Source organism: Camelus dromedarius, chromosome 13 (assembly GCF_036321535.1).
Source record: "Camelus dromedarius isolate mCamDro1 chromosome 13, mCamDro1.pat, whole genome shotgun sequence".
Taxonomy (NCBI): domain Eukaryota; kingdom Metazoa; phylum Chordata; class Mammalia; order Artiodactyla; family Camelidae; genus Camelus; species Camelus dromedarius.
Genome location: NC_087448.1, coordinates 49,788,739 through 49,813,886, shown reverse-complemented (window position 1 = coordinate 49,813,886; position 25,148 = coordinate 49,788,739). Strand labels below are relative to the sequence as shown.

At 35.9% G+C, this 25,148-nt stretch overlaps 1 protein-coding gene across 6 annotated transcripts in view; it reads left to right on the top strand.

Moving 5' to 3' along the window:
- The window catches only part of ELF1 (E74 like ETS transcription factor 1), a 91,312-nt gene extending 70,987 nt beyond the window's left edge, over positions 1 to 20,325 (top strand). For 3 of the 6 annotated variants that reach the window (XM_031466083.2, XM_031466082.2, XM_031466084.2), the window contains exons 4-9: positions 5,820 to 5,927; positions 7,260 to 7,427; positions 10,846 to 10,929; positions 11,646 to 11,838; positions 12,774 to 13,223; positions 18,303 to 20,325. In XM_031466083.2, coding sequence (XP_031321943.1) covers positions 5,820 to 5,927; positions 7,260 to 7,427; positions 10,846 to 10,929; positions 11,646 to 11,838; positions 12,774 to 13,223; positions 18,303 to 18,903 — 1,604 coding nt within the window. In that variant the 3' untranslated portion in view covers positions 18,904 to 20,325. Of the gene's footprint in view, positions 1 to 961; positions 1,046 to 5,819; positions 6,062 to 7,259; positions 7,428 to 10,845; positions 10,930 to 11,645; positions 11,839 to 12,773; positions 13,224 to 18,302 lie in introns of those variants that run through there. The other 3 variants (XM_031466087.2, XM_010991181.3, XM_031466088.2) reach the window with 3 other exon arrangements.
- Positions 20,326 to 25,148: the final 4,823 nt, after the last annotated feature.

Below are 25,148 nucleotides of genomic sequence, written 5' to 3'. Positions count from 1 at the left end.
ATTTTTGAGGAATACCAGCCAGATATTATAGAATGTCCCTCAATTTTATTTCTTTTTTTTTCCACAATATACAATGAACATTATTTTGTACAAGGAACTTTTATTTATTTTATTTTATTTTTTTCAAGTTTTGTTATTTTGTAACTTATTTACTGAGTTATAGTCATTTTACAATGTTGTGTCAAATTCCAGTGTAGAGCACAATTTTTCAGTTATACATGAACGTACATATATTCATTGTCACATTTTTTTTCACTGTGAACTACCACAAGATCTTGTATATATTTCCCTGTGCTATACAGTATAGTCTTGTTTATCTATTCTGCATATACCTGTCAGTATCTACAAATTTTGAAATCCCAGTCTGTCCCTTTCCAACTCCTGCTCCCTTGGCAACCACAAGTTTGTATTCTATGTCTGTGAATCTGTTTCTGTTTTGTATTTATGTTCTTTTTTTTTTTTTTTTTTCAGATTCCACATATGAGCGATCTCATATGGTATTTTTCTTTCTCTTTCTGGCTTACCCTCAATTTTATTTCTGTGATGTTTTCTCATGATTGGAATGAGATAATGCATTTGAGCAAAAATAACACCAGAATGGCATTGTCTCCTTCCTGATGTCATATTAGCATAGTTGATTTTTTAAAGTACATTACCTCATTTAATTCTCAGAAAAAGAAGACTGAAATTAGAGAAGTTAAATTAAATGACTTGCCTAAGGTCACACACCAACTGACTGAGCCCCCATCAATAACATTGACCAAGAACACTTAGTTTTTGTATTGTCCTCTTATTTTTTACAAAGCATGTTCTTTATATTGACATTATTTGGTCAGAACAACCCAGTGAAAGTTTTTGATAAATCTAGACTTGTGTCTCCCTTATCAGTAAGGGAATTAGATTAATCAGATTAGAAGTTTCTACTCATTGCTGACTGTGATCTTTGTGTTTTGTATAACAGAATGACCACCACTATGCACATAAGTGTTGTGTTCCTAATGGGGTTTTTGCAGTGTATTCTGATCTACCTTCTTGATGCCTTAGGGTAAGGCTACACTCTCTGTGGGTTGGGAACCAGGGTCTCCCTGAAGGGGTGTTTATTCCTGTTTTAGTAATCAAGGAAGATATTGGTTCTCAGAGAAGAAATAGTGACTAGGAAAGCAGATCCTGGATCTTTAGTAGAAGAAATTACTTCTTCCTTTCAGTACTGCACTCTCTTGGGCTTAGACTTAAAGGTAGCTGATGACAAGATACAGACAAGCTCCTTCCTTCCTGGAAAAGAGAACTGATACGGAATGGGTCCAGAAAATAAGCCATATGTTGAAAGTCAGATTTACTATTTGCATGTTTCTTCTCTCTTGCAATTCGAGCTGTTGTTTAACTCTTCCATACTTGTTTGAGTCACGTCTTGAGAAATGAAAGGATCTTGTAGCCTTCCTTAGTCCGGAGGAGGGGAGGGGAGAGTACTGCATTTTTGAGAAACTACAGGGAAGATGGTGATGGGGATAGAACAGTTTATAAACTGTAATTATGAGACATAGGTAAGACTTCAGATGATATTAAGGAATATTGTTAATATTTTTAGATATGATAATAGCATTATGTTAGATTCTTATCTTTTAGATGCCTATGCTCAAATATTTACAGATAAAATATGATGTCATGGATTCATTCAAAATAATCCTGGGCGACAAGGCATGTGTGAGGGGGGCCTTGGGCAGTAAGTGGAGTATGAATGAAAGAAGATTGATCATATGTTGATAAAGAGTGATGATGAAAATGGATATGTGAGAATTCATTACACTGTGTCCCATAATTTTGATTCTGTTTGAAATTTTCAATAATGAAAAGATTGAACTATTTTTCTGGAATTGAGGCTTCTATTAGATGGCAGCTGTCATCTGTAACCCTGATTTCAAATTTTCATGTTCATCAAAACACTTTTATTTTTATCATTGACTTATCTCAATGGGGAGTAAAAATGCAGGCTTTTTATAATTAAAAAATTATAAAATGTGTATAAACTTAACAGATCAACAACTTAAACTAATCACACATCATATGTGGTTCTCAATCCTGACAGTACTGAAAGAAGACCAGTTACCTTCAAGAGAAAAGAATACACAGAATACATAGGATCACATAGGGTCACCAATATAGTACACAGAGAATACAGAGTTACATAACATTACCTTTGAAGTATTCATGCCAAAAAATTGAATGTGAATCAAATCAATCTTCTAGATACAACTTCGGGTTTACAGGAAATACATGGGGGGAGGCATATGGTAAGTGACACCACAGAGATGTAATCAGCAAAGTCTAAAATGTGGGAAACTACAGAGATGACCGTACTTCTCCCAAGATAAACAACAAAAAGAAAAAAAACATAGGAAGAAAGGTACATACCACCAAACATAACGCATGAACTTTGAAATCTGATTTGAACAAACGGAATTTTTAAAACACCTGAGACAGAGAAGTTTCAGTATTAAATGGATATCTGATTTAAAGACTAGTGAACTTTTAAAATTGAATGATAGGCTGTCTGGGTTTCAATGTAAAATAACCCCGCGTGTGTTGGGCTGGGGAGTATAGATTAAGGAAGAGTGGCTGTTTTTAAGTATAGAAGCTGGGCCCTTTGGTACATTCAGTTCATTATATTACTTTCTCTACTTCTATACGTGTTTGAAATTTTCATTATAAAAAACTCAACAAGGAAGTGATTTGAAATTCTCCTTGTTTTTTCTTAATTGATAGGCAGCTAAATTATTACACATACTAATTTTATCATTTTCATCTATCCAGAAGACTTTAAAATATTTTATAAAACTTATTCATGGAAATGAATATCTGGAAAAACAGAAATTAATTATTTAGTTATCTGTGCCTTGTTTGCCTTATTTTTTTTTAAATTAAATTTAAGAAGGATATTTTCTTCAATTCTTAGAATTTGAAAGCCTTGACACAGGAGCAATATGCTTTTTTTTTTTTTAACTTTGCCTTAAATCTACAAGATTTTCAATAGGAAGCTTTAGTTTTTAATAGGAAGTGTTTCAATGCCATGCCCTGTTTTAATCATTTTGCTAGACTTTTTGAGGTATTTATCCTTTCTGGTTTTAAGTACTGTGGAGGAATTGGACTTCTAAGCATTTGTTTTTAATAGAATATATAATTAAAATGTAATTGATTTATTTTTCATTATAATTAAGGGAAACAGTTTCCTCATTAGGAAGACTGTGAAAAGTCTTCTAGTGAGGTTTTGTGCATCTTGATATGAAAATGAAAAGGACACATACTTTTAGAAATGAGGCACTAGTCAAAAATCTATTCAAGCTCTAAAGTGCTTTTTATAGTAACCCAGAAATATGAGTGCTGGCGTTAAGAGGAAAAGTTTAAAGTCTTTGAAAAAGGAAGACTTCATAAGTGTTGAATTGCTGTTCAACCCTTGTTTGATCTAGAAGAAGCCCAGCTAGATCAAAATCCTTGCCTCTTCATATTGGCTGTCTTCCTGTTCCTTGACCTCTCTGTGACCTGTAGATGTTTGGGTTCAGAGATGCTTGCTGAGGGAATTGAGCCCAGAAGTTTGGAATTCTGCAGATACATCTTTCGTATCTGAAAGAAGGAGCTTCTCTTCTGGCTTGGCAGGTTGTGGGGACTGCCGGTGGTGACCACTGTTCTATGGGAGAAAGTGTTCTTCGTTCTTAATTGAGAGGAGCTGACTAGCGTATGACCCGAGGTCCCGGACTTCTTTGTATGCATCATTCAGGAGTTGTCCCTGCTCTCTGCTCCTTCTGTAGTCCATGCCTTCCTTCTATTTCCATTGTGGGATTCCTCCCTTGGGAAGGCAGTCAGCCAAATTAATCAATTTATAAAGTGAATTAACTAATCTGCTATTATTATAATAATCTTTAGCAGTTACACATTTTGTTTTCTAACTGCATAGACTGATTATCTCATTTTCTTTAAATGCATAATGCTTACTCTCATGCCCTTGCTTCTCCTATTATTCTTGCTTTAATTTCTCTCTCTTCCTCTTAAAGTATTTAAATCCTAGCTGTTTGAAATGATTTAGCCTTAGCCCATCTCTTCAGAAAGCCTTCTTAACTTACAGTGATATACAGTACCTGTAGTCAGTCTCTTCTGGACCATAAAACGGATCACTTTGTTATTTCTTAGACAGTATCTGTGTATCGGTTGCCAATAAATAAGGAGAAAGGTCGTGTCTTACGCTATTGTATCTTCCTTATTTCCTCGTACACTTATTTAGGAGGGATGTTCAGTATTTTTGCTGATTGGAAATTTGGAGTCAGTGGAAGAGTTTTTAGGTTCTTGGAAATCTTCAGTCTAAAGAGAGTGTGAATTGTTTAGGAAATATTTAGGAAACTAAATGTTATAATATTCTAATGGAAAGTTAAGGTAAATTTCAAAGAGCTATAATTTCTTAGAAATCTGGTTATAGTCCTAAAAATGTAAAGGAAAATGATTTTGTTCCTTCTCTGGATTGACTAGAAATAGGGAGAGGACAATGTGTAAATGATTACTTTCATTCACTTGATTGAGAAGAAAGAACTTTTGCTTCAAGTACTATGTTTATGTTTACTTTTTAACCCTGTATAAAATTAAAAGGCTTACATTCATTGACTTACATTCAGTTTTATTCGTTGTCAGTCCAACCCTGAATCTGAAAATCATGATTTTATATATATATTCAAACTTTTAAAATAAACATGTTTAATTTTGTCACAAATACTGAGAGGAAGATACAGTAAGTTAGTATAAGGATTATGGATGATAAATACCACATTCAGGAAACTCAGACTTATCCATGAAGAGAGAGTGTTGGTAGCTCTTTATTTGGTTTCTTGGTACTGATCGTAGAGGTGAAGGGCTAAGACCCATCCAGGGAATTCACTGTACAGATGTTTTGGACATCTGTCTGGAACGCTGGGAAGTGTTGAGTGTCTAGCATGTACTTCATTTGTATTTCAGTATTTTTAAAGAACATTAAAAGAAGTTGGACTAGGCACAGTTCAGAGTAGGGGAATTGGTGTTCTGTTGTCCACACTGGAGAAGAAAGGTACCAGAATACAGTAATTATCAAGAAGTATTTAGATGCTAGTAATGTGACTACAACTAAAACTTTTGGAAATGGTGGCAATTTACTAATTATAGAGGAGCAGAAGAGGAGTCAGAAGTTAACAGAGACCTCTGTCCATTCCTATGAGTGAACTAAGAGTATTGGAATCAGCATTAGAGCTGAAGGGGACCTAGTCTTATCAACCCAGTCATTTTATACTGTGGAGTCAACAGCATGACCTGCCCAGTGACATCTTAGTTTATCTTGAAAATACAAGGATTATCAGAGAAATGATAGGGCTTTTAGAGTATGAGTTCTATTTTGCTTACTCTTTTACCTCCCAGCATCTTGCAGAGATTTTTTGTTGTTGTTTTTAATGAAAACCCCACATCTTGTAGAATTCAGTGAGAAATGTAGTCATTTTATTTATTTTTATTTTTATTTATTTATTTAGGTGGGGAGGTCATTAGGTCTATTTTTTTATTTGTTGTTATTATTTTTTTAATGGAGGTACTGGGGATTGAACCCAGGACCTCGTGCATGCTAAGCACGTGCTCTACCACTTGCGCTATACACTCCCTGCCCTAGTCATTTTCAGTATAGATTTTATATGTTGATACAAAGTAAGGGTGTAAACCAAAGTATTAAGTGATGTATCCTGGTTCAAGAGATAGGAATTTACGCTTTTTAGAACAACAGATGTCTTGTAGCTAATTCTCTCTCTTTACACGTCTCGTAGTCGAAGCTTCCTGTCACAATGGGGATGAAACGATTGAAACTATCGAGGCTGCTGAGGCGCTCCTTAACATGGACTCTCCTGGCCCCATGCTGGATGAAAAACGCATCAGTGAGTGGTTGTGGGTTAATGACTGCGTGTCTGTATCCTTTGAAAAGCTCTTGCCGCTTCTCTGTATTAGATGGTGAATATCAAGAGACCAGAGTCCGTGTTTTGTATTTTGGGGATCTCAAGTGCATTTTCAGGTATAGTACTAGTCGAGGCATCTTTGCTAAAGTGTTCAGTTAAACAAGACTTTTTTTTAATTTGAAGAGTGAGAACTTTAGGAATAAAAAGTAATGTAGTTGTCAAATAGCAGATAATGCAGAATTGCTTTAACCTCATTGGTGAACTGTTAGGATGTTAGGGACCCAAACTATTAAAATGTAGTGATCTCCATAGATATTCATCAGCGAATAGGCAAAAATCCATTGAAAAGTTTTCTAAACCTTCATGGCATAAAATTGACTGCCACATTTATTGATCTGCTTTTAAATCCATGTTCTCCTTTGGGATTTTCTGACAAGAAAGTAGTCAAACCCATATAATTAATAATTATTAAATCAATTCAAGATGTTTATAGAATATTTTCTATATGCTCAGCAATTCATTAGATGATGACATGATATAGAAATGAACAGATATTGTTTCTTTCTTCAAGCTTACAGTTTGATTTTGAAGACAATTGTTTATGTAAACAACTGTAAAAGCCAAAAATAAAGGCCATGAGAGGGATAGCAAAGTGTTCTGGAAGGAGAGAGTACTCTGGTTGAGAACGTCAGGGACAGGCTCTATGCACGGAGTGTGTTGACCTGGGCTGTAAATGGCAAATAAGCTTTTCATGGGTAGAGAAGACAGGAAAGGACATTCAAGATAGAGGGAATAATGGACTGAACCAAAGACACATACCTGTTTAAAAAAGAAAAAAGAAATGTTTGAGATAAAAATGTGAAGTGTAAGCTTCATGGTGGCTGGTAGACTCTGGAAGCTTCAAATGACATATTACGGAGTTTGGGTTGCTCTTACCTTTTTTCTCCTGTAAACTATGGGAAGATATGTCAATTTTATTTTTCTTTCTAATTTCCATGGTGTAAAGTTTTTATAGAGAAGAGTATGATCAGATCAGTCTTGGATTTCAGAGAAAAACCTTAGCAATGTGAAGAATGGAGCAGAGAGACAAGATAGACTGGGGACAGGAAGTCAAGTAAGGAAGACACTGAAATAGTCCAATCAAGCCTGACTGATTCAGGGTACCTGACTTAATACAGAGGAAATAAAAAGCAAGGAGTTGATTTCAGGATTTTATTTCTACTTTAATCTTCAAAGAAACAGGAAATATTTTCTGAAATGATTTTGATTTATAATACAAAGTTGATTATAATTAGCTGATTTTATTTCCATTAGATAATAATATGTTTAGTTCATCTGAAGATGACATTGTTGTTGCCCCAATCACCCATGTATCCGTCACATTAGATGGGATTCCCGAAGTGATGGAAACTCAGCCGGTTCAAGAGACATACGTACACTCACCAGGACCCTCATCACCAGAACAACCTAAGAGAAAGAAAGGTGAGTGGTTAATTTGTTTAGGGCAGTCAACTCTTGATTGGAAGCTAAATATAATTTTTATTCAAGGATATTTCTACACCAGTAAAAACTTATATAAGGAGAAAATTGAAGGTACAAAAACATAAAGTAAGAGGTGTTTCTTTGTATTAGATTCATTTTTTAGAAAAATCATTTTATACTTTTAAAATATTTGGTCTATCTCATAGAAAAGGGATTTTCCAACTTTTTAAAGCCTGACTCTTTTTTCTAAACTCTCTTATCTAAGTTCAGAAAGAGCTCAGGGGTAAGGGCAAGTCAGTTTCCTCCTGCAGAACATAGTTTGAAAACCACAGGTATAGGTTCCAATATAAGGTTTCAATGAGAAAAATACAGGTTTAATCAGCAGGTAAGTAACTGAAGAGGAACATGTTAGAATGTGTTAAAGGGAATTTTTAACTTTTCACAGCTTAGGACCATACTTACATTCTGAAGTCCAACACTATTTCCGTTTCATTGCCTTTTGATTCTACTCCATCCAGCTTGTTCAGTACTTTTGAGTTTGATATCTTAGTTAATGGCATCAGGAGCAGCCACCACATAACCTAACTGCACATGAAAGTAAGGGAAATTTCAGGGGCCAAAAATGAAGAGAAAAATAACAATAGTAAGAATGAGCTGACACTGCAGGACCTCTACAGGGCTGAGGAGGACATGTCAGTCTTGATGTCTGAGGGGCTTCGGTTTTATTACCCAAGTAGAGGCAGATGCTTCAGTCTTGGTCCAATGCAAATAGGGGTATTAGACAGAGACCTCAGCATGTGATTGAGATCCTTGAAAGACCATACCCTAAGGGGAAAAACAGTCCACGCATTGGCACAGACAGTATTAAGGAAGCTTATACTTCTCAGCTGGGTGGAGAAATTTTTCCTTTGAGAATTCATAGTCCTAGGTTGGCGTTAACCTAGGTGTATGATTAGATTTTCAACTATCACTGACGTTAGGATTTTCCAGCCAAGTAATTAACATAAGAATGGCCTCCCAGCAGGCAATAACTTTGGGTACCAGGGAAAACTCTTGTAAAATTTGCTTTGGCAAGTCATATACTTGATCCAGGCTGCACAGAGTTTCTACAAATAAAACCCTGCTGAAGGTGAACTCACATTTCATTATCACAAAATAACTTAAGGAAGATTACTTCCTGAATGAGAAGTAGCAGGCGCCGAAAGTCCTAGGGTTAGATCTCTGAGAACCTCAGACAACAGAATTGTCAAATAGAAACTTTCAATGCATATGATTGTAATTATTAAAGCAAAAAAATAAAACACGTCATCAAAGAATGAGACTGCTAAAAAAAAATACCAGGCGAAACTCCCTCTTCTAATCAAGGTGGAGTAACAGAACCTGACTTGGCAAAGATTTTTTGGATATGACACCAAAAGTAGAAGCAACAGAAGCAAAAGTCAGTAAGTGAGACTACATTAAACTAAAAGGCTTCTGCACAGCAAAAGAAATAATCAATAAGATGAAAAGGCAACTACAGAATGGGAGAAATATATATATGCAAACCATTTATCTGACAAGGGGTTAATGTTCAAACTATGTAAGGAACTCATATAACTCAAGAGCAAAAAACCCCAAACAATCCAATTAAAGAATAGGCAGACGACCTGAGTAGACATTTTCCTAAAGAAGACATACAAATGGCCAACAGGTATATGCAAAGATGCTCGATATCACTAATCATCAGGAAAGTGCAAATGAAAACCACAGTAAGATACCACCTCATGCCTGTTAGAATGGCTAGAGGTAGCCATAGAAAAAGACAAGAAAATGTTGCCAAGGATGTGGAGAAAAGAGAATCTTTCTACACTGTTGGTGGAAATTTAAATTGATAACAGCCACTACACAGAACAGTATGGAAGTTCCTCAAAAACCTAAAGCTAGAAATTCTGTATGATCCAGCAATCCTACTTCTAGGTGTGTAGCCAAAGGAACTGAAAGCAAGTTGCCAAAGAGATACCTGCACTGCCGTATTCATTGCAGCATTATTCACAGTAGCCAAGATTTGGAAACAGCTAAGTCTCCATCCATAGGTGAATGGGTAAACTAGTGGAGGAGTACAGTGGGGTAGCGAAAACATTATCTGTCAGAGAAAGCTGGTAAATAGAAAGCAGAAAATAAGTTGGTAGGAGGGACAGGAGCTAACTGAAGTGTGGCTTCTAGTGTTATTTTTGTTAGCACAGTTAGCTACAAGTATCTGTCTCATGAACAGTGATGGGTACCACTAGGTTCCACATTTATACATCTGGTAGTCTCAGGAGGGATCTGGCCTGAAGAGTGACTTTTTTGAACCTCTTCTCCTTGACGCTTACTCACCTTCACTTCAGAGGTGTTTTCCTATTCAGTTTGTCTGCAGATGTTTTGTTACTAACCTTGTGACTTTAGCTCTCAAATTCTGCTTTTCTAAGTTACTGCCCTATATTATATTACCCCAGCTTTCACCCCTGTGATCTAGACCAGTGAGAGTCAGCCTCAAGGATGTTGGGGTAAGAGATACTAACTAAGGTGTCCATTTTATGCTTAATCTTCATTGTCTCATATACAGAGCGATAATCTGTTCAGACAGTGTTCTCACCTCAACGTAAATCTTAGGCAACACTGCTGCCAAGTTGTGGTTCTAGATAAGTGGCACAAGAAGAGCACAAACACGGCTTTGGAATAGTTGATTGACCCAGACTAAGGCTGCACAAAATACAGTTTAACGCTGTTGCAATGAACTTGTCTAGAGACTGGATGATGGATAACTGTAAAGTTTGCTTGCTGTAAATTGAAAGAAATATAGAACAATGAGATGTTTAAAAATACACAAGAAAATAAAAATTGACCTTGTGGTTTACCAAAATTTTGCCTCACTTATTTTTTGTATCTAGAAGTTTTGGGCAGTTTCCAATATTTGAGAACTAACTATAGACAGAGATATATTTAGAAGAGAGAGAAGCTAAAAACCCACTTCTCCTGCCTTAAAACTTATGTAATCAAGAGGCAGACAAACATATCTGGCTTATTTTTTGAGCTCAGGTTTTATCAGCATCAAGAATATTCCCCCAGATTTTAAGAAAGCACTGTCACTATCATCACCTCAGAGACAAAATGTAAAGTTTAAACTTAACCTCATTTTTGCAAATGAGCCAAAGTATTGTTTTCTGCATAAAAGTGTTTGTGATCTAACCTGTATTAATGTTAAATTTTTACTGAAGTTATTTTCCTTTTAATAAATAGCATTTAGGAAGCCAGTATATGTGTTCAATATATAAAGAGCAAAATGTTTGGTACTTGAAATTTAGGATAAATGACAAAATAGCATTTATAAACAGCTAAATTGTCCATTCTCTCTCACTTTGGGAGGCACATACTTACATAAGAGCTGTTCTGATTTCAGGGAGAAAAACGAAACCACCACGACCAGATTCCCCCACCACTACACCCAACATATCTGTGAAGAAGAAAAATAAAGATGGGAAGGGTAAGTACTACTATAATTTCCCTATAATACTTACAGGTCAGGTAACATTTGGATTGCTTTAAAATGTCTGCATGTTGTAAGTAGAAACCACAAGCTTTACTGAAATGCTTATAAGATACAGTCACCACTTTTTGTGAGGGGACTGGTAATAATGCAAGCCAAGAAATCTGTTCAGGAGATTTCCACGTACCTGTCAAAATCATCTATCCTTTCATTTAATACTAAGTCTCTTGGAAGAATTTAGCCACATTCGGTTTTCAGTTCATTTACATTCAGTTCAGTTACATATTACATTGTCTTGGAGTTCTAGCATTTTCATAACTGCTGCCCAAGTTGAAGAAGATTGTTGAGACTAATCTGCTGGCTCTTAATATAAAAAGAACTATTGAAAGTTTTTGTACAACTCCTATTCAGTTTCTTCTATGTAATAATGGTTCTTAAAAAGGCTGAAAAAAATTGTCTTGAAGTGCTTTCTCCCTAAGTCATCACAAATCTAATTGGCAGGATTGGTCTGTTCAGGTATCTTTTATGGGACTAATAAAAAGATGTGTATTAGACCCTAAAAATTATGACCATTATATCACCAGTACTAACTGAATTGTGTAATAAGTTTGTATAATTATAGATGGAACTTAATAAGACTTTTAGTTGTGTTTTATATTGTGCTCTTTCAAATGAATTTTTGGTCAGTTAAAAAGAAATTGCTTTTGTTTCAGGAAACACAATTTATCTTTGGGAGTTTTTACTGGCACTGCTCCAGGACAAAGCTACTTGTCCTAAATATATCAAATGGACCCAGCGAGAAAAAGGCATTTTTAAATTGGTAGATTCTAAAGCAGTATCCAGGTTGTGGGGGAAGCACAAAAACAAACCTGACATGAATTATGAGACCATGGGAAGAGCTCTCAGGTGCGTGATGTTTCTGTAGTTCATTGTGTTAAGAGTTATCGTTTCCTAAATACTCAAAAGTCAGAGGATTAAAGAAATGGTGAGTGTTACTATTGAAGTGCTGAACCCACACTACTTATAGAAATGAGTATGTATTTAAATTGAAATCTTATTCCAGTCGGGGAAAATGTTCTCTTTCCCCCCAAAGTCTTCACGCAAACAACAGATATTTTATTTATGAAGGGATCAGAAAATGTTAAGCTGTCATTGGGGATTGTAAATCGACCACAAGTCTCATATGTTCTGAGCCATTACACTTAAATTCAGCACAAAGTGACAAACAGTGGTAATGCATGTACTTAATAAGAGGGTCCATTTTAAAACATGAATCTCAGATATGATGTGTAGTATGTTATTTTGGAATAAATTAATGCTTCGAGAATAATATTAGACATCATAAAAATGTTGAACGAAGGTACCATTTTATCCTTAAGCCCTCTTTTAGTTTGTTTTTCTGTGATCATGTCATTTAGTCTGCAAGATCTGTGTATATTTGAGAAAGATTAGAAATAGCAGTGATCTGATAATTTGATAACCTTCTTAAACCAGAATTATTTAGTTACAGTTTGTGTTTTATTTTTAAACTTATAGTCTTTAGGTTCTTGATTTAATTAAAATCACTGCCCAAATCTGAATCACTTCTATTTGTGCATCATTAAGTTTTACACAGAAAACTGTATCACATTTACTGAATCAAATTTAAACCGATAGGGACATTACAGTAAGCTATGGAAGGGAAATAAAATAGCCACCCCTCATTTAGAAATTCTTTTCTCCTTTGTTGGTCTCCAACTTTTAACTTCTGTATATGATTCAGAAATTTTTATTGTGTTGAATATTATTTTAGTTTATGTTTAACTGAACAAAATATTGATAATATTGTCTGCTTTGACTAGGTACTATTACCAAAGGGGTATTCTGGCAAAAGTAGAAGGTCAGCGTTTGGTGTATCAGTTTAAGGATATGCCAAAAGATCTGATTTATATAGATGATGAGGATCCAAGTTCCAGCATGGACTCTTCAGATCCATCACTGTCTTCAACAACCACCTCGAGCAGGAACCAAGCAAGCCGGTCGAGAGTATCTTCATCTTGCAGTCCAGGGATAAAAGGAGGAGCCACTACAGTGCTGAAAGCAGGGAATTCTAAAGCCGCAAAACCCAAAGAGCCCGTGGAAGTGGCACAGCCGTCAGAGGTTCTGAGGACAGTGCCGCCCACGCAGACGCCATACCCTACGCAGCTCTTCCGGACTATTCACGTGGTGCAGCCGGTACAGGCTGTTCCGGAGGGAGACACAACCAGCAGCGTGCAGGATGAAGCATTAAATTCCTCCGTTCAGAGTATTAGGTGAGAAAATTAAAGTTACCGATGCACATCATCGTGCCAGGTTTCTGACCAGAGTCATCTTTTGTTAAATGTGCTGGGATTCAAAAGTGAGAATAAAAATTATATAGATTTCAAGCTAGAACTCTTGGTCAACAGATTGTTTCAGCAGCAGTACATCAGTCCTCAGATTGTATCGGTGGTTCTTTATTTTTAAACTGTGATACTATTTTTCAAACAAAGTTAGAAGCTATAAAAATTTTCCATAAATGGACGTATCATGACCTTTTGGAATTGCACTGAGTTAAAGGAAATACACATTATTTCTTGGGAAGATGCTATTTTCTCAGATGGAGTTCTGTTAAATTGTTGACTTGTGAGTATAAAGACCGCATTTTTTCCATTTTAATTAAAAAAGTACCTATTGAACTTTATTTTCCTTTTAAGGTTTTGTTTTCCTCTAAGTTCTGTTGGTTACTTATTACTACTGAATATTTAATAGGAAATATGTGGTTCCTCCCATTGGTTTCTAATCTCTGCCATCTTATCATCATGCGTATTTGTGTTGATAAGAAGCATACAATGGCCACAGCTGATCACTGGGACTCCCTTCTTGGGTTGATTAAGTTGTTTTTTTAAGCACGTCTAATCAAAATTTCCTTTTTTAGGCCTTCAGAATAAAAATAAACCAGAAGAAAAACAACAACAAAAACACACACCTCTAGCAATTGAAGATACTAAATTATGATATTATATTGGATACTTTATTACTGTGAATGTCAATTTCAGGAAAAAACTCAGTGCCAGATATTAAAACATTCTAATAATACTCCCTGCCTGTGATTTTCAAGCTGTCTTTGCTATATATTTTTCAAAATCTTCATTTCCAAATTCTCTGAGAGTTCTCTAGACTCTGCCTGCTTCCTGCCTCTGGTAATCTAAATGTTACTGATGCATTTCATTATGTCATGTTTCTGACCAGAGCCATTCCTTGTTAAGTGGGTCAAAAGTCAACATTTGTGATATTGCAGCTTTTGTTAGATCTACGTTGCGCACAGAGTGCGGGCCAGTTTCCATAGCCCCCACGCCAGCTCTCAGTCTGTTCATGGTGCCTTCCTTGTTCTCCAGCTGAAGCTCCTTACTTGCCTGAACCACATTCTGTACCTGAACCAGGTGTTTTAGTTGACTTAACGCCTGTCTCTTGCTATGTATTTAAATCTTTGGGAGCTAGATTTTATTCATCGTCCTGTTCCCAGCACCTAGCATAGTCTGATATATAACACCCCTTCATATTTATAGAATTTATTTGAAGTAGTGTAAATTATCATTCTTTATCTCTTCTTAGAGTAATGAGTTCTCTATGTAGACTACCTATAAAATGAAGATACAAAGTTAAACTTTTCAAACTTTAAAACAATTTATTCTTGTAGAAATTATTCTATATTTATATGTGTGCATGTATCCACACACACTCTAAATTCCTTTGACCTAAAAAAAATTCTTCTCTCATTTGTTTACATTTTATTCCCCCCCCAAAATCCTACTTATTTTCACTGTAATTATGCCAACTTTTTGTTACAAGAAATTTCAAAAAATGGAAAGGTTGAAATAGTACATTGAACACCTACTTACCATCCATCGAAATTCAGAATTTATAGCATTTTGCCTTATTCCTCTTCTGTTTTTATTTATACCCTTATTTCTGTTTCACTATTTGTCAAGTCAGCTGACATCACCATGACTTTTCACCCCTCAGTATTTCAAATACCCCTAAAGCAGTAGCTTAATGATTTGCTGTCCTGCCAGTTGATTCATGTAATGACATGAATTATCACTTACTTACAATGAGGTAGCAACATGTTTTTTCTCAATTTTTTTCTTTGCTCATTTATTTTTATCTCACATAATGGCACATACAGTTGTCCCTCAGTGTCCTCAAGTGATTGGTTCCAGAACCCCCTTCAGATAACAAAATACGAGGATGCTCAAGCCCCTTATGTAAAATGGCATACATAGTATTTTCATATAACCTACATACATCCTCCCATATACTTTAAGTCATCTCTAGATAACTTACAATACGTAACACAGTGTAAATGCTGTGTAAATAGTTGCTAGCATGTGGCAAATTCAAGTTTTGCATCTTGAAACTTTCTGGAATTTTTTGGGGGGAGGCAGATATTTTCCATTGGCAGTTGGTTGAATTTGCAGACATGGAGACCATGGATGGATATGGAGGGCCAGCTGTATCTATATTGACATTGATTAAATTCTTATTAATTGATTTATGGTATATGTACTCAGTTTTACAAGTTTTAATTTTGACTCTGACTTCACAAAAATAAACCTCTGGTAAAATATTTTCTTCAAATTGTCTCTTGGTAAACTTGGAAGTCCATATACCTACCTGGTATAATTTATTTCTCTATAGTGTTATTCAAGCACTAATAGTTTGTCTTAGGCCTTTTAAATAAATTAGCCTCTGAAAATATATAATGTGTAGGTTACCTTAAAAGTAATGTGATGGAGTAGGAAGAATGCGGACATAACCTTCTAGCCTTCCAGCCAATGATTAGATGTGACATTGGATCAAATTAACTATTCTAACTATAAAATAAAGATGAGTATTACTTAATCTTACAGGTAGTTAAAACAATTAAAAGACACTTTCTGACAGCTGAGTAAGTATTCAACAAAAGCTAAATGTTATATTGTATATCTTTCTTAGCTTCAGAAAGTTTGAGGAATTTTAAATTACCAGTATTGTACCAGTTGGTTACAAGCAGCTTAGGAGAATTTTTGTAAGTAGTAAACTGTAATATGACCTTTGTTATACCATATAATGTAACCAGGCACAACTGACAGTTCCTGCATTAACAGAAAAAGATAATATAAATTTCCTGTGGTTGAGAAAAGGCTGTGTAATATTTTATTCTTTAATCTCTGAATTTTTTGTGAAAATTAAATTGCTTTGGAATTTGTTCAAATAAGCCAACATATTTATGTTGCAGATTTTGTACATCAGTATATATTTTCTGGCAGATGGCAGTCAGGTGTTTCAAGAAAGGGTTATCCTTTTTCTGTTTGAAAAAAACATTGACCATCTAGTGGTAGCCCTGATAAGCAGTATGGAAATTTTCCAAGTACATTATTGCTCATGCCACACCTGAGAGAGGGAAGGTGTGTATTAAAGAGTTGTAACTCCCCACAGTTTAAAGATGAGAAAGTAAATGTTCACCTTAGCTGAAGTTATTTAGGACTCAAGAAGTGGCAGGATGTTGTCATGGTTAAGCACAGAGGCTCTGCAGTTGGATGACTTCCTATCTAACTGGTCACCTTAGGCAAGCTGTTCAACTTCTTTGTGCAGTTTCCTGTCACATGTAAAATGGGGATCATAGTACTGATAGAGGGGCAAGGCTATCCATGTTTATAGAGACAATCTGTATGCTTACGATATGTCAAGTACCGTTGATCTGTATGTACACTACGTGTGCATGAACTCTTGCATGGGAAGCCCTTGGGTCCTTTTTATTTAAAAAATGGTATCTGTCTGCAGGGTCAGGTACCACGCTCAGGTTTAGATTCCACCCAGGATATCCTGATTCAGGCAGGCAGGGGAGAAGAAGGGAGGCACAGTGTATTTTGGAAGGATGTCCTACTTCCCAAAGTTATTCTGTATCCTTCCAACTCATCCCTGCCCGCTCAATAATGTTAGTACATCTGGCCTTTATTCCTAGCCATACCCTGCCAACCTATTAAATCTTCATCACCTGATTCATATTCTCTTCTAGCAGTGTCCTTCCAAAGAGCTGCCGATATCCTGCAGTAGGCTGACCCTCACAGTGGTGACCGTGGTGACAAACGGAACTTGGGAGTCGGTACCCTACACGAATGGGTGGGCCCTAGTTATCCTGCGTGTGTCTGCTTCGTTGAGCTTCTCATGAGTCGTGCTGAGTCTTCATCTCACCTAGCCCATCTGTTTTCTCCTCCAGAATTTCATTTCTCACATGTGACAGGCCGCATAACTACAACTGACTAAAATTTACCTGCGATGATCTCCTGGCAATAATTAACATTTGGTTTATGGGGACTAATCCAGCTCTTAGCCATTTGGAGTAGCAGTTATCCCTCTTTTGTAATACAGCTTTACAGAATTCGGGGGAAACACAGTGGAGATCCAGGTGCTGAATTTTTTCAACTGCATTTGTTTTATAGTAACAATGGCCATAACTATAAATTTCACAGCTCTGAACTTTTAAAATTAAATCGACTCATAACCATTTATGTATCTCTTTTCTTCAATAAATGGGATTAACAACCTTATACAAACTGGATTTTATGTTAAAGGGTTTTATGTTAAATTGTAGCTTTATGACAACTTTGTGAAAATTATTTGAGCTGAGAAAACTGCTAAAACATGCTTCTATTTATTTTTGCCAAGGCTTGGCCTTATTTTTTGCTCTCTCTGCCAGCCTGAAGAAGCCTCATGAGTTAATTATATCATGACTTGTCTTATGTAATATGATATGAATCATGAACTATTAAAATTCTTCTAATAATTCTGTCACATACACATTTCAGATTGAAGTGTTTTTTATTTTAGTTAATTGAGTGTTTTCCCTCTCGATAGGAAAACAAGTTGGAAACAATTATAATCATGTGATGTTTGGTCATTTGGCTGGGCATATTAATGATACTATCCATCAGGTATTAAAATGATGATAGTGAATCCAATACGTTTGTTTTAAAATTCCTAATTTTCTTTCAGGCATCTTCTACATAAATTCTTGGTGAAACATTTTGATGTCTTCCTCCTCCAACATAATTGCTTCCCCATTTGTGTCAATAAAGCACATTGTGCAGACTTTTTTTTTTTCACCAGATGGTATCATAGTTAATGGACTGAGAGATTTGTGTTGGGCGTCACTGTATGTACAGCGTTTAATACAGGGTCAGGCACAGTGTTTATGTTGTTTTGAAAATATGGGAAGTCGCATTGGAAGTGAGTAACTCATGTTTTGTCACAATGACTTGTCACATGTTAAAGTTTTCAACGATGTAGATTATGCTAATTTCCTCACTTTTATTTCATAATCTCCACAGGACCATACCAGCTCCAGCCCAGGTTCCAGTGGTTGTATCTCCTGGGAACCAGCATTTGCACACAGTAACACTCCAGACAGTGCCAATCACGACAGTGATAGCCAGCACAGACCCCTCATCAGGTGCGGGGTCTCAGAAGTTTATCTTACAAGCCATTCCATCATCGCAGCCCATGACAGTACTGAAGGAGAACGTCATGCTGCAGTCGCAGAAGCCGGGCTCGCCCCCTTCCATCGTCCTGAGCCCTGCCCATGTACAGCAGGTCCTCACCAGCAGCGTTCAGTCCGTTTGCAACGGAACCGTCAGCGTGGCTTCATCTCCGTCCTTCAGTGCTACCACACCCGTGGTGACCTTTTCTCCTCGCAGCTCACAGCTGGTGGCTCACCCACCTGGCACTGTGATCACTTCAGTTATCAAAGCTCAAGAAACAAAAACTCCTGTGCAGGAAGTAGAGAAAAAGGAGGTGGAAGATAACTTGAAAGAAGGCACTGAAGAAACTGAGCCACAGCCACAGCCTTATGTGATGGTGGTGTCCAGTTCCAATGGATTTACCTCTCCCGTAGCTGTGAAAAGTGAACTGCTGGAACCCAATGCTTTCTAATTAACACACCAAAGGAATTATGGGTAGTTGTTTTTTAACTGAGCATTTTCAATTGTACGTAAACTGATTGATTTCTAAGACAAATTCTACAAATGTTCCTAATTTTGTAGTTACTTGTTAAAAACAGTAACTTAGAGCTAATTTTGACTTTGTTAGATGAGAGGAAAACCCAAGTGTTTCTCTTTGTTCTCCAGATGTTTCAGAATTCATTTGTGAAGGAACCAGGCATTTTATACTATGAAGACATTCTTTTGAGATTTTTTTTCCAACGGCTATATCATAAACATTTTTAAAGTTTCTTTTTAAATTTTATACCATATTAGCTTTTCTGATTCTTTTGTAAATACAGTACTTAAATATAAGGCATCAGGAAATTTATAGAGGAGCTATTTTCATTCCACTTGTATAGGTTAAGTCTTGACTCTTTCAAATGCAAGACACCTATTTTATGCTTTGTTAAAATTATGATTTCACTTGGATTGACTTTAGTTTGTTGCACTGTATATTGAACTATGACTATGTAAAATATAACATTAAAAATTGAAATGTGCCCACGATATGGCTGAACCTGTTTCCAAAGCAGGATAGTGTAAAAGCATCAGCCTACGAGTGGCTCTCGCCTTAGTGTGTAACCGTGGGCAAGCCACTTGATCTTTCTGGGCCTCGGTTGTCATCAGAGGAGGGATGTATTGGATTAGACTAGATGATCTCTCATTTCCTATCTAGTTCTAAATTTTATGATTCTAACCCCTAAGTTTTAAAGTTATATCAATTAAAACATTATCAGCTTATCTCCTAATGTAAATATAGCTAAAATATTGCAGAAAAATTAATGGCCCTACAAAATTCATTTTTCTGTTATCTGTAAGATCTGCTATGAACTGAATTCTTCCTAAATACTTTGTTCATTAACTTTCTAGGCCACTGTGCATTGTGGTCCCCTAGTAGTCTTACGCTGCTGAGTGCTAAATGATAAACTGCTATTCTGAAAGAGTCAGGGCTCTTTAAGATCCCAGAAAGCAACCAAGCCTTGGGCTAACCTGACTTAGTCAGTTGCTATAAAAGCGTAATTGCTTTATATTTTGGATCATTTTTTTATTGGGAGTGGGGGGAGGGGGAATTGCATACAAAGATAATATACATATATATCCAAGTTTCTGAAATGAAATAGTTTTTAGATTACTTTTTCAGCTGTAAATAATGTACATTTAATTTCACAAGAAAAATTGTTTTCTGCAAATTTTCTAGTATAGCAAAAAAAATTTTTGTAGATGAAAAAAATCACTATGTTTAGAGGTCTAATGTTATATGTTTTCATATTACAAAGTGAATTTGTATTTAAACAAAAATTGAAATTTTGGAATCCTCTAAACGTTTTTGTATCTTTAATTGGTTTATTATTAAATAAATCATGTAAAAATTCTCAAGTGTTTTTGTTGCCCAGCAAATGTTTCTTAAGAACAAGTATACAGAAGATGTTGCTAGTATTACAGTGTTCTTAAAAGTTTATATAACAGCATCCATTAGATTAGAATTGCAAAATCTCATCCTCTCATTCTTCCTTTCTACTGTGCCAAATGGCAGTTTCTAGATATCACACAATGGATTACCAAGCTCCAAAAATTAGAAAACAATAAAACATTCCCAGCAATAATATTAAACACATTTAAAAAAGAGTTTTCTAATTTTAAATTAGATCAGTTAAAATTGTTAAGCCTGGAAAACATAGAAATGGAAAAATATAAGAAAATTAAAATCTCAATCCAATACCCCTATACCCAGTAGTAACTTGCACTTACTCATTTCCTCATTATCTGAAGTAACAGGCCATGCAAGTTTCCTCCAGTTTACTACCCTTAGCTCATACCCTTCTCTTTCATTTTTCTGTGACTTTCTGCTCTTCTTCAAACCTAGTATAAAAATGCTCAGGCTTAACCATTTATTTGAGTCTTTATTTTCTTATAAAGGTTCCCCTGTCATGGAAAACTTATGGTAAGTGAATCTGTATGCTTTCCTCCTTTAATCTGTCTTTGTCAGTTTGATTTTTAAGCCAGCCAGGAACCCTAAGAAGATCAAGGAAAAGTTTTCCTCCCCTAGAACTCTCTAGCCATGTCTCCCGTGATATAATCTCATCATACTGAACTCCCGAACAGGGGCATAGCTCTCACCCAGTACGTGGCCTTTGTACATCAAATCACTGAGTCAACATGTATAAAGGAAGGACCTGTGATGCTACTGTCACTGTCCTTAACTTAAAAACCTGCTGCTTTCCTCACTTCCCATTCATTCTTTAACCGTCTGTAGTATTGCATTTGCCCTCATTATTACCCTGGAATTCCTGTTGCAAAGGTCACTAAATAGTAATTTTCATATTGCCAAATTCCCTTCCATCTCTTTCTTGACCACTCCAGTATGTGATAACCTTTTATAATTTACTCTTCGTTTAAACTCTATTGCCTCTACTCTTTCCTGTCCTACTTCTGCCTTTATAAGAATTTCGTAGTGTTCCTCTTGGGTTGCTCCAGAGACTTTTTCAGAGCTCATTGACCTGATTGATAATATGCCACTTCCTAAACCAAGTGCTGGCCAAGGAGGCAGGATTACTGCAGATAATTAGTCATGTGTTGGGGAGATGGACAGTCAGGCAAAATTGGGCTCCATACCAAGAAACAGGAAGGAATGATAACAGCCTACTATCATCTGTACACATTTTAGTTGATGAGATCAGCCAAAGTCTCATCCAATTACTTGTTCCAGTTTCATGACTAGGATCTTTGATGTGATGCTCTGTCTTCTTTTTCAGATCAGCTATGACTCCCTGGTTTCTTGTCCTCCACAGTCACACCTAGCATGAGACTGGGAAGAAATCTCTTTCCAAGGCTTCTCAGCTTTAGAATGCATTTCTTGATGGTGTAAGTTTGATGTCCCATCTCAGGGTCACCATTTCCCCAGCCTGGAATTGTCTTCAGTGCCTTCCATCCTGCTTCTTCCATCTGACCCTAGTAGTTCTACATACTAGGGTCTGTTTTGTAGCATTTCACTTCCAAATATCAAATTGTCAGTTTGGGTTCTTGGTCATTAGCAACAGAGATGGATTCTGGTTTTCAGCATAAAGGAATTGTATTAGAATATTGTGCAGTTCACAGAATAGACAAAAGGACTAGAGAATCAGGGTCAATCTGGGTCACACAGCTAGAAACAAATCCCAAAAGTATACTGCACAACTTGTCCACTTTAGCCACTGTTGCCAAGCACTAAACACTGAGCTCTGTACCACTGTCTCTGCTTCTGAAACTTGACCTTGAAACAAGCACTGCTGCATCCAAAGAGAATTAACCAACGTCCTTCCTTGATTCCTTGTGTTAACAAGCTACCAATTTACGTGATTGGCAGAGCCTAGGTCAAGTCCAGGCCTGTAGTCCAAAGGTGAAGTTGAGAAAGCAATTTTCAGCTTCTCAACTAGTTTAGTATTTTCAGTTTCTGGAGAGGTTGCATCAGTGGGAACTGGGACTCAGGGAATCCCCCAAACATGAGAAGGGGGCTTAGATTCTGAGCTGCCAAAAGAATGACCAATGTCTTCTATTAGGGCAAATCAAGATTTTGTGGGGCTTAAACTTACACAGTTTGGTGGTTGGGAGGATGAGGGGGGCTTATTTAGGAAAAACAAAATTAGAATACCAAATTAGAAGGTTTGAAGAGGCTTATGCAAATGAACAGCCCTAAAGTTATACTTCCCAACTCTTCATTCTCCCTCTACTTTCCATACCTCTGCATTTGCTGTCACTCTGCTTGGCACAGTCAATCTCATTCTATTTGACCAACTCCTACCTGCTTGCCAGGCCTCAGCTTAGGCATTACTTCCTCAGGGCTTTCTCTGTGTTCTTGTAATTTCCCCACCACTCTTACAGAGCCCTTTAATTTCTCTCATTTGGGCAGAGATGACATTATAATAATTGACTGCTAGTATCTGTGATTCCACCACTACATTATATGATTTAGAGCAATTTTCATGAGTTTATTTGATGCCCATGTATCTTTCTTTTTACTGGAATTTGACACAACATTTTAAAATGACTATAACCCATGTATCTTTGATGAAATGATCATTCAACTTTTTTGCCCATTTATAAATCCTGATATTTTATTACCGACTTTTGAGAACTCTTCATCTATTCTGAATACAAGTTCTTCACCTTTATTCTGAATATGATTTGCAAGTATCTTCAAAGTGCAGAAACTTCAATTTTGGTAAAGTCTAAAACTTCTTTTAATGTATCACACTTTTGGTGTCCTATCTGAGAAATCTTTGTCTAACCCAAGGTCACAAAGATCTTTCTTATAGAAGTTTCACAGTTTTAAGTTTTACATTTGGGTCCATGCTCCATTTTGAGTGAATTTTTGTAGATGGTGCAAGGTAGGTATTGAAGTTCACTTTTTTGCTTTTGTATATCCAGTTTCTTGAAAAGACTATGCTTTTTCAATTGAAACGTCTGAGAAGACTGTCTTTTTCAACTCTCCTTTCTGCTTTGACTTACCTCTGGACCTTTGCTGAAAATCAGTTGTTCATATACATGAGTCTATTTATGGACTCTCTTCTGTGCTATTGATTTGTCTATCTTTGTGTCAATACACAAGGTTGATGTGTTGAAATTAGGTAGTTTTAGTTCTTCAACTTTATTTTTCAAAGTTCATTTGGCTATTCTAAGTCTTTTGCATTTCCATTAAATTTCAGAATCAGTTTGTCAACTTTGCAAAATGGAAAAAGCCTTTGGGATTTTGATTGAGATAGATTGAATCAGTAGATCAATCTGTGAAAAACTGACATCTTGAGTCTGATTCATGAACAGAGAATGTCTCTCCACTTGTTTAAGTGTTCTTTAATTTCTCTCAGCAATGTTTTGTAATTCTCAACATACATGTTTTTGCACATCCTAGATTTATTTTTCAGTATTTAATATATCAGATGCTATTGTAACTGTTACGGTTTTTTTAAAATTTCAAATTCTGATGTTTCATTGCTTATTTTAAATCTTGTTCCTCTACTTTATTGAAGCATAAACTGCACAAATCTTGAGTGGATAACTTGAAAAATTTTTACATGTGAAATTATCATCCAAATTAAGATATATAATATTTCCCACATCAAGAAGTTTTCCTCACTGCCCTTCCCAGCCAGATTACCCTCTGACGTCCCTCACAATAGTTTTTTATCTTCATATAAATGGAATCAATCAAGATGTACTCTGGCTTCTCTAACTCAACATTATATATGCAAGGTTCATCCATATTGTTGTGTGTACTAGTAATTCATTCTTAATCATTACTCTGTAATTTTTTTCTCCTATGAAAGGACATTTAGGTTATTTCCAGTTTTTGCTACTATGATTAATCAATATTCTTGTACACGAACATAAGTATTCTTTTCTCTTGGGCATATGCCCAGTGGTAGAATTGCTAGTCAACAGAGTATATGTATGACTAGCTTTAGTAGATAGTATTAAGTTTTTCTATTACTCAAGAAGATAAATGAGCTATACTGGTAGCTATACCAGTTTATATTCTCACTAGCAATCACTGGTGCTCCATATCCTTGCCAATGCTTGGCACTGGAAGTCCTTTTAATTTTAACCATTTTGGTGGATTGTTTAGTACCAAAGTACATTTTATGGTCCTCAATACAGCTATTGATGTAGAGCTTTTTTCATATGCATACTGCCCTTTCATAGAACATCTGAAAATCAATCAATGTAATTCACATTAACACAGTAGAGAAAAAAGCAAATGGACATTTCAATAAAGGCAGGAAAGCATTTAATATTGAATGCTTTACTGTTGATGTTAAAACCAAGACATCACTACTTCTATTCAACACTACAGTAGACATCCTAGCCAGTGACAACAGTAAGAAAAACAAAAGGTATAATGATTGCACAGGAAGACATTAAACCATCTTTATTAACAGATGACAAGACTGTGATAATAAAAATTCTAATAAAATTCACCAAGTATTAGAAATAATAAGGGAACTTAGCAAGATGATTAGATAAAAGGTCAGCATGTAAAAATCAGTAGGGTTTCGATATACTAGCAACAGTTAAGTAGAATATTACAACTTTTCAATGACACAAAATAGCATAAAAAATACTCAAGAATAAATCTAATGAAAGATATGTAAGACCTCTACACTGTAACCTACAAAACATGGCTGAGAGAAATTAAAGACCACTTAAGTAAATGGAGCGGTG